We start from the raw sequence: 9,809 nt of genomic DNA, 5'->3' as shown, positions 1-9,809 counted from the left end.
ACACACAGACAGACAGACACACACACACACACACACAGACAAAGTCCCTGAGCCCTGTACTGTCTCTGATACCTCTCTCCTATAATTTGCTCCTCTTTGTGTTTTGGCAGAATCCAGATTACCATGGCTTCTCCACCGATCCTGTGGTGGATGAGTGGAACATGAGGGTGGCCTTCTTCATGGGCATCTCAGTGGCTCTTGTCATTGGAGGAACATTTCTCCGCTATTTACCAGACCATGGGTGAGCTCTCAATTCTTCTTTGCACATCTGTTCTAATTTCGTCTGTCACGTGAGATGACAGTGGTTGTTTTATCTGACAGTATCAAAGTAAACAACAGAAATACGGTGTTCACATTACAAAGCAATCTACCAGGAATGTGCACTTGCATGTAGGAGATTGGCCATTGCAGCACCTTGCTGGATGATGTCACATTGTGTTGGAGAAAAAAAGCTGAAACAGATCAAATTTTTTCCAGATGATGCATTGTTTTTTTTTTTGCGGGATCCTCCGTGACGCTGTCCCCACTGCATACTGCATTTCCCCTATTCAAATAAATGAGAAGAGCTGTTTTGTTCATGCAGGGCAAATGTCTGTGTAAATTCACCCTTACAAGTCTGACTTTGAGCAGAAGCAGACAGCATCAAGTCAACATACAGGAGCTTTAAGCAGCTAAAGAGTCAGAGACTTCCTTTATGAGTCGGTGGAGACCAAAAACAGCTAAAAGCAGAGTGAATATTGACTTAACTGTCATCAAGTGCAAACAAACACACCTTCACATGAATGATAGCATTGTTCTGTGAAAGTATTTACTGTATGTAAATGCATCTAAATACCCCTGAGAACAAAGTGATTGGCTCTTACATAAATTTAACAGATGTGTATCATGTATTGAATTGTTTATACATGAATCTGTATCTGTAGGAATAATCTGACTGTTCAGAGCTTTCATGCAACCCTTTGAGTTGTCCTTCTGATGTTTCTCAAACATCTGAGTTGCAGTGATAGTGGCATTACTCATTCGGCAGAACTTTTAGTACACTGGAATTGTTGTATCTGTAGGAATAATCTGACTATTCAGAGCTTTCATGCAACCTTATGAGTTGTCCTTCTGATGTTTCTCAAACATCTGAGTTGCAGTGATAGTGGCATTACTCATTCGGCAGAACTTTTAGTACACTGGAATTGTTTGCACTTTATTTTAAAATTAGCAATCAGAATTGTTCTAGAGGAACACCTATGTGTTTTCCAGAATGCGTGAGTGGGCCAGAAGGGAGGCAGAGCGTGTGATCCTGCAGAGAGAGAAGGAGGGTCTCCCTGTCATAGACGAGAACTACTACGATCCTAACAAGATCATTCTGCCCTCTGCTGAAGACAAGTAGCATGTCCAGCATTCGGATCATTGTGTTCACTATGAGAGAATAAATTATGTACTTTTGAACTGTGTAGATGTTATATGTTGACATTTTATTCTTCCCTTAATGAAAGGTAAATCTGTAGTGACCTTTTTGATGCCAACTTCGTGTTAGTTTCCAGTACTCGGGGGTTACAAAGACACTGGTCAGTCACAACAAAGAATAGAGGTTTGACATTTAGCAATCACAATTGTTCTTGATCCCACTGATTTATGTTGATATTGCAGGCCTTGTCAATGTGGGGTTAGAAACATCAAACTAATGATTTTATTGTCATATTTTTTTCTGTCATATTTCTATGTCAAATTTGAACAGATTTTGAAGTATTTTGCATTAATTAGGCAATAAAGTACCATTAGTCACTGAGAAACCTTGTAATAATTACAGTGTTACTCATTGTTACTGAATGAAACAGGAAGGGAAGTAGAACAGCTACAACTTTCCTGCAGTGTTATATGAAGACTTGAATGGAGAAAAATGGACAACAAAGACGTAGTAGCTGCAGCTCTGCCCAGAGAGTTCAGTCCTTTAGATGCAGCTTCATCTGCCATTCATTCACAGTGGCTTCTGTTTAGCCACTCGACCTGGCTGATGGAAAAGCTGTTGAGATGCTCATCCTCCGGAACCTTCTCTGTAGACGACTTCTGAAGCTCTGTCAGAGGGACTGTCGGGTCCTGGTCTCCTCCCTGACCAAGGCCCTTGCTCGGTTACTCAGTCTGGTCGGACGCTGACTCTTGATAGAGTCCTGCTGGTTCCAGATTCCTTCCATCTCCCAGTCACTGAGGTCACTGTGCTTCTGGGAGCACCCAGAGCTTGTGACAGGATGGAACCTGACCAGTTTGGAGCCTAAGCAAAAGGTCTGAATGCTTTAGTAAATGAAAAGTTTCAAAAACAAAATGTTTTTATAGAAATTTGATTTTAAAACGTCCAGATTAATGGGCAAAAATAGTAATTTTATATAGTGTAAAATTAAATCTACACAAAGTGTGCGAGAACTGAAGGGGTCTAGATATTTAGATAAGTGACTGTATAATGTGTCCAGTTGAAGCCCCATCATAATCGGCATCTAATTAAAATTCAATCTCTACAGTCAAGCTGGTATTGACTCTTAAACGATGTGTTTCGTCAGCACGCAGCAGGGGTACGTCATTACAGTGCGCATGCGGACTGGAAGGAAAGCGGAAATTGGCGCCAAGCACGGAACCGGTTAACAGTGTCTGACTTTATGTGAGAAATGATCCAGCGCGGCGGAATCAGTCGGTATTAAGTGTTAACGTTGTCAGTTTAAACCAGTTTGACAGTCCACCCGGGGCCAAGAGGAATTTACTGAAGCTGCGTCACTTTTAACACTACGTTAGTTAACGCTGCTGACGTAAGCTAGCACACACAATGCCTACGCTGACTTTGGATAAAGTGACTGTGAATTTCCCTTTTCCTCCATATGACTGTCAGAAGGTCTACATGAGCAAAGTGATTCAGTGTCTTGAGAAGGTAAGTTCAGTTACACAACAGCAGCGCCGGAGCCAACTGAGCTGCCATCGGTGTCAGTAGTTTGTCTAATGGTTATCAACGGGACAGTCGTGCAGGAAACCTTTAATTAAATCAGTGCACAGCTGTTAAAAACGTTAACACGTCTGAATAATGAACCTTCATCAAACGCACGTCAAAGATGTAAAATATACCTGAAGTGCATGCAAGATTGTGTATTAATAACAGCTGCTTGGTGGATCAACAGGTGCTGAAAATAACCGAATACCTGTGAAACAACGATCCTTTGTTCGGTTCAGAGCTAACGTCCACTAATAATCATGAAAACAGTGTTTGTCAGAAAGTGCAGCGTTAGGTCTCTGCCTCTTTGTTCCAGAGGTTGAATGGGGTCCTGGAGAGCCCCACAGGAACTGGGAAAACCTTGTGCCTGCTGTGCGCCACCTTGGCCTGGAGGGAGTCCGTCAAGGATGGCATCTCTGCCCGCAAGATCGCAGAGAGGCTGGGCGGCAAGGAGATGTTCCCTGACGCTCCCCTGCCGTCCTGGGGGGCGGCTGCTACAGACGGTGACAAACCGAGTATGTTCATATCAGCAGGCAGCTCAGGAGAATTCAAGCTGTGCTAAGCACAAATGGAGGTCACACTGCATACTGACTGGACTGGGGAAGCTGTTTGGGTCTGAACATTTTGGTTTTAATGTTGTGTTCATATTTCCTGTATTTTCTGGTTAGAAGTAAGTTATCATTACAACCTGGATTAAACTAATAGTGACCTAAGACTTTTGCACAGTGCTGTTTATCAGCTAATTCATTTTAACAGAAAATCATGACAAAGGTTTTTGATTAGGATTCTTTACATGTTGTTGCTGAGACGGGTGCTGGGAGTGTCTCAGTCATCTTTGACTGTCATGTGCCTGCTTCAATGTGCAGTTTCTCATATTAGCTAAGGAGGTGACCATTAATTCTGAAACTGTCTCAGCTTTAAACTTTGACACAAACATCGGCTGTAACTGTACCGACATGGTGTTGCGGATGTATTTATTGTTGCATCATTTAGCCAGAAGGAGTGTAACACTACATGTTAGCAACTTATTAGCCGTCTCCCACTGACAGGCCATGGCATTAGCTACCTACTGTATGTGGCTATCTAATTTAGCCACAGATGACCCGCTTGTTGTTGTTATTGTGTTTTCTGTGAGGCAACATTACAATTCTGTAGTGCACAGATCAACATGAAGGCAGCATAAGGTTCACTACACCGAAACAAGTAATGTATTATTTGCTTAACTTTCACAATGAAAATAATCAGTTCATCAAACCAGGAAACAGTGGAATGAACCATTTTTGTCAGATTAGTCTTTAGAAATAGTTTTGTCCCCTTCACGGTGCAGAGAGAAAGATGTCAGATTACCAGAGTGATATGTTACGCAGCCCTCTTCTGTTGTCACATTCATACTAACTGCTTAATTCTCTTTATTTAGGCTGTCGGGTGCCTTAACAAAGTGTGTGGGTTTAAAAAAATCAAACGAAGTGTGGAAGATTCAGTTAAATTGGAAAAACCAGCCAACAGGTTGATCTTGGAAGAGAAACAGCAACAGACTGACCACTCCATAACTGCAACAGCTTCATGTAACTCTGTGAAATGCAGTGTAATCATTGTGTGTTTTCTTTGTTCACCAGCCTACTACACGGATGTTCCCAAGATCATCTACGCATCCAGGACACACACTCAGCTTGCACAGGTTATCAGTGAGTTGAGGAACACTTCATACAGGTAAACCATTATTTCTAAAGACACAAGATGTTAAAAATAGTCTTTAATTTTGTATGATGGATGCTGCACCATCATACAGACGGTGCTGCACAGGAGCAAATACAAAAATGGAATGTGAGTGACCAGTCGGCTCTCGTAGTTGGCAACTTTCACAAGGGACAACCTGGTACACACAGATGACATTACTGCATCCCTGTTTGCTTCTGTGGCATCTTTTCCCTGTCTTAGTCCTGTCCACATAAGATGCAAGGACAGATGAGATGTCCTTTCCTCTGATCCTTCACCTGAAGCATCCAGATGAACTGATTTCTGAAAAAGGGGCATGTCAGTCAGTAAAAGACTTCCACAAAGGATCCTATTATGTATCCCTGCTCGTGGCTCCTCCAGCAGCCTCCTTGCTCCTCAGAGCAGGAATATGAGCTTTGGGACCTTCTTCAAGATGGTGGACCAGAACGACTTCGTGGTCGAGTGAGGGGATTAGGATTTACCCTGGGTTGTAGTCAAGCTTGTGGGGTGCTCCCGGTCAGCAGTGATCAGTACCTACCAACATTCATCTGAGCTCTGAGAAAAATGTAGCGATGGTTATAGGAAGAGCGCGTCGCGACACACAGTACATCACACTTGGCTCCATGTTGGTCTGCGTAGAGCTGCAGACCCGTCATCGTGCTCATGCTGGCTGTAGCTGTGACTAAACACAAAAAAGGACACTGACATAAAGGCATTTAAAAAGTGATTTCAGATGCAGCGAAATGTTCAGAGGCCTTTTGTTGGTGTACTGTGTTTCTGAGATGTCAGTGCTAGGTCGTCTCTGGTAACTCCCATGTCTCTGCTGATTCAGACCAAAGGTGTGTGTGCTGGGATCAAGAGAACAGCTGTGTATCAACCAGGAAGTGATGCGTCAGGAGAGCAACCACGTCAAGGTAAGAAAACTGCATTTTAGGAACTTTGGGGCTGTTTTGAACAAAATCAGGCGGAAGCATCTTAAATGTTAACCGCTGTTTTTTTTAATGGATGTGCTGATTCAGTCCATACTGAGGGAATATGTGTTGTTCCTTGTGTATAGAACGTTGTGGTTGTGGGGCTAAACCAGTTCAAACAAGTTTGAGTGTAATTTTCTGTTGATTCCATGGAATCGCCTGTTTTTCAGGTCCACATGTGCAGAGGAAAAGTCTCCACCAGGTCATGTGTTTACTACAACAATGTTGAAGGTAACACTTCTATGGTAGATGTCAATGAGATCATAAAAGGCAACACAATGTGAGCAAACAGGATGGACTGCCACAGTGTCCACCGCTATAGACTGGATCAAAGTTTATATAAAAACATGTTTAGAACATCTGGCAGTGACGCAGCATCTGTTTGTTAAATGCTGATGTGTCCACTTAACTTTATAAAGTGTCCTGAGGCGACTTTTGTTGTGATTTGGAGCTGTACAAATAAAACTGAAACTGAAATCACTCGTATTTGTATTAATCTGTATTGTTTTGTCTTTAGATAAGAGCACCGACAGAGACTTGGTGAACTCCATACTTGACATTGAAGATTTAGTCAAATTGGGCAACAAACAGAGGTGGGACTTGTACATTCATGTTCACCTGTTTCACTAACAAATACTGTCCTGCACAAGCAGCTGGTGCACGGTGTTTGCTCAAGAGTTGTGTGTGGATATTTCCATTATTGGTTAATCTGATGATTCTTTTCTCTGCAAGTCAGTAAAATATCTGGTTTTCACAGTTCCCTGAAGCCCAGCATGATGTTTTAGCCAACCAGCACAACAAACCCAGAGATATTCACTTTACTGTCAGATAAGATCAGGAAAAGCAGCAAATTCTCACAGTTGAGCTAGAGAATATTTGGTATGTTTTGCATGAAGCACTCCTTTGTTGTAGCCATAACACATTTGTGACGCTAATAGCTAATCATTAGGAAGCAGCTCAGTTGAAACCTGCCCGTAGGTAGTGTGATTGTTTAGCCTGTCATGCTCCGTGCCAGGCATTGAATCCACATGGTGACAGTATAAACGGTGCTAGTGACTGACTTCCTTGTTTTCCTGTGATCTTGCTGTTGCTGCTTTAGAGATAACACTTTATTATGTTCTTTGTGGTGCCGCTTTGTTGATAACATGTCTCACTTCAGGCATAGTAAGATCAAGCCATGGTTTCTTGCATGCACTTTGTACATTTCGATCTGAAGTTTAACATTTCTCTCCAGGGTTTGTCCTTACTACCTCTCCCGGTCCTTGAAGCAGCAGGCAGACATCATTTTTATGCCATACAACTACCTACTGGATCCAAAGGTGAGCTGAATCATGGACATCACTGTGCTGTGTATGAGGAGGCCGTGTTTATTTGTGGGTTTCCTCTGGGTACTCCTCCCACAGTCTAAAGACAAGCAGGGTAGGTTATTTGGTGATTCTAAATTGTCCCATAGGGTTGAATCAGAAGGGCATCTGGCGTAAAAACTGCCAGATCGCAGATGCGGATGTCGGTGCACTAATTGTAAATTAGAAAATCAAAAATTCTAACGGTAAAATAAATACTGTAGAATAATGTCGCGTGTGAAATGTTGTTTGCTGCTTGGTTTTGGCATTTCTTTCATTAAAACAGCCAAAGTGTGTGTTGTCTGAAGTGGCCTGAACCCTGCTTCACAAGCCCAGATGAGGCATCTGTTCCTATGATTTGTGACTAATTAGCACGAGCATCTTCCCAGGTGGTCGGCTCACAGCTGCCTACTAGTGTGAGTGGCCACTGCATCATTGAGCTTTTCTAGCGCCACCTCTTTCTGCAGGGCGCTTAAATTGACTCAGCCTAGAAAAGACTGCAGAGTGCTGTCTATTAGCATTGACCAAGACAATTGCAAGTACAGAAGAATTAGTTTGAAAATGATTAGTTTTGCTTTGTAAAGTGCATCAACATGGACTTCAGTATGACTGGCCCTCTCATTACCCACCTGAGTAACTGCTGGTGTTCTGCTTCCTTTCGTCCTTAGAGCCGCAGGGCGCATAACATCGAGCTGAACGGAGCCGTGGTCATCTTTGATGAAGCTCATAATGTGGTAAGACTGTCTGGACATAGCTACTGTCTCCAGATTGTACTGGAACCTCAGTATTGATTGTGAATTACACACACAGTGTTAGTGATTGACTGTTGGCTGTGGACCATATTGGACTGTATATGATTTAATTACATTTATACACATGGTTGTGTAAATGTATGTTTGTAACTTGTATAGGGTTTTTACTTGGTCCAGTTTAATTTTAGTTCTTGTTAGTTTTTCTCTGCTTTGCTTTGAATTTGGCCTTCAGAGTCTTTAATTAACATGTTATCAGCAGCACCTGCACTGGTCACGTTGTGTAGGTAGAAGGTGTAATATGGTTTGTTTACACTGGAGACGGTGTCTCTCTGTGCTCATCAATACAGGTTAATGAAATAAAGGGAGAATTTGGAAACAAATTTCAGAGCGCCAAAGACCTTTTTCTCTTTTTTAGAGTTTCTCTTGCACTGCACACCCGACTAGCACCTGCAGCACTGTTGTTTTGAACACTAGTTGGTTTTTTACGTGTGGCCTGTTGAAACTGTTTGTGAAGAATGGGAGGAAAAAGTAGAACTTGTCTACATTCTGTCCTTTGGACACCGGTTACTGGGTAGAGCGGGTGTGATCGTCTGTTTGAAAAGCTACAGAATATGTCTGATGCTTCCATCACTGGAAAGAGGAGTTCAGACATGGACACATCTCAAGTCTCTCATAAGGGCCATAGTTTCCCTCACTTGCACCTTTTCCTTGTGTCCACATAACGTGAGGAGAGAGGGCTCAGAAAAACATTGACGGTGAGGAGAGAGGGCTCAGAAAAACATTATTGACAACCTGAGAGGCCTTTCCTCCCATCTTTCATTTGAAGCATCCAATCATCAACTGAGTTCTGATGAAGGGGTGTGTTGGTTCGTAAAAAGCTTCTGTGGGGGATGGTTTCATGTATCCTCCCTCATGGCTCCTCCAGTAGCCTCCTTGCTCCTCAGTGGATGTAATGTAGGAACAATCACAGAAGCGACTTGGGATGTACCCACTGCTAAACTTTGAAGCACACTGAGGCCTAAAGAGTTTGTGCATTTCATTCTACACTTGCAGTTCAGTGCTCACAAACAAAACGGTCAGATGACCTAGTGTTTAATTTGACTTCAAGCTGCAGTCTCGTCCATATAGGACTATAAATTCAGGTTCATGAGGACGTGGTCATTCTCTTCGAGCTGATGTTTGTGTCGTCTGCAGGAGAAGATGTGTGAAGAGGCGACATCATTTGACCTGACTCCCTATGACATTGCTTCAGCCATTACTGCTGTGGACCGGCTGCTGGTGGAGAAGGCTGAAGAAATCAGCCGTACAGATTCTGTCACTGAAGACTTCAATGTGGAATTTCTCAAGTCTGGTCAGAAAACTTGTCTTAGCCACTGCAGCTACACATACAGGGAGTAGTGGGAGTTATGGCATGTGACACAAGCTGAAACTATGCAGTAATGTTTTAAACAAACCTGTCCATGTAGTAAATGTTATTCAGTTTAATTTGTTATATGTTTCGTTTCAGATTTAAAAATAGAAAACATTGCAAAAATCAAGCGTAAGTACTCTTTAAGGTAGAAAGAAGGTATCTGAGTGTTCACCATGAGAAGCTGTGGGATTCTTCCAAACTGCTTTTGTCTGCTTTCACAGAGATTCTGCTGGACTTGGAAGCTGCCATCGATTCCTATGAAGTGCCAAGTGACAAAGGCGTCACAAAGCCGGGAAGGTACGTTAAAAATATGGTAGATGGTAATGAGATTGCAACTTTTTTTTCCTACTAATAACTTCAAGTGACTTCAAGAGGGGATCAGTCATTCTGCCAGCACCTCTCCAACACTTAAAATAAGATTCCAAGCTGCTAATGGACAAAGATAGTTTTATAAGGGTGCCGCTGCAGTGAGAAACGAACCTTATTAACCTTTCTCCAGTTGTGCATCTGCAGAGTTTAAAGTATTTGATGGCAGAGCATCCCACATTTGTGAACCTGATGATTGTAGGAATACATTTCATGAAAATGACTTTTGACCTGGTTGAAGACGTGTTTCTGTCCATCTCTCTGCCTCAGCTTCATCTATGAGCTGTT

At 42.5% G+C, this 9,809-nt stretch overlaps 2 protein-coding genes across 2 annotated transcripts in view; both read left to right on the top strand.

Moving 5' to 3' along the window:
- ndufb11 (NADH:ubiquinone oxidoreductase subunit B11) overlaps positions 1-1,780 on the top strand; it is a 3,209-nt gene extending 1,429 nt beyond the window's left edge. Inside the window, exons 2-3 of the mRNA XM_020585288.1 lie at positions 111-241; positions 1,252-1,780. Of these exons, the coding sequence (XP_020440944.1) occupies positions 111-241; positions 1,252-1,381 (261 nt within the window). The 3' untranslated portion in view covers positions 1,382-1,780. The remainder of the gene's footprint in view (positions 1-110; positions 242-1,251) is intronic.
- A 764-nt stretch (positions 1,781-2,544) lies between these two features.
- rtel1 (regulator of telomere elongation helicase 1) overlaps positions 2,545-9,809 on the top strand; it is a 17,642-nt gene continuing 10,377 nt past the window's right edge. Inside the window, exons 1-12 of the mRNA XM_020625590.1 lie at positions 2,545-2,905; positions 3,279-3,477; positions 4,579-4,672; positions 5,511-5,592; positions 5,820-5,880; positions 6,167-6,242; positions 6,884-6,968; positions 7,661-7,726; positions 8,939-9,095; positions 9,252-9,284; positions 9,377-9,452; positions 9,792-9,805. Of these exons, the coding sequence (XP_020481246.1) occupies positions 2,804-2,905; positions 3,279-3,477; positions 4,579-4,672; positions 5,511-5,592; positions 5,820-5,880; positions 6,167-6,242; positions 6,884-6,968; positions 7,661-7,726; positions 8,939-9,095; positions 9,252-9,284; positions 9,377-9,452; positions 9,792-9,805 (1,045 nt within the window). The 5' untranslated portion in view covers positions 2,545-2,803. The remainder of the gene's footprint in view (positions 2,906-3,278; positions 3,478-4,578; positions 4,673-5,510; positions 5,593-5,819; positions 5,881-6,166; positions 6,243-6,883; positions 6,969-7,660; positions 7,727-8,938; positions 9,096-9,251; positions 9,285-9,376; positions 9,453-9,791; positions 9,806-9,809) is intronic.

The sequence above is a fragment of the Monopterus albus genome, unplaced genomic scaffold (assembly GCF_001952655.1).
Source record: "Monopterus albus unplaced genomic scaffold, M_albus_1.0 scaffold361.1, whole genome shotgun sequence".
In the NCBI taxonomy this organism is placed as follows: Eukaryota; Metazoa; Chordata; class Actinopteri; order Synbranchiformes; family Synbranchidae; genus Monopterus; species Monopterus albus.
Note: the sequence above shows the minus strand (reverse complement) of the source record. Positions and strands in the feature narration are given on the sequence as shown.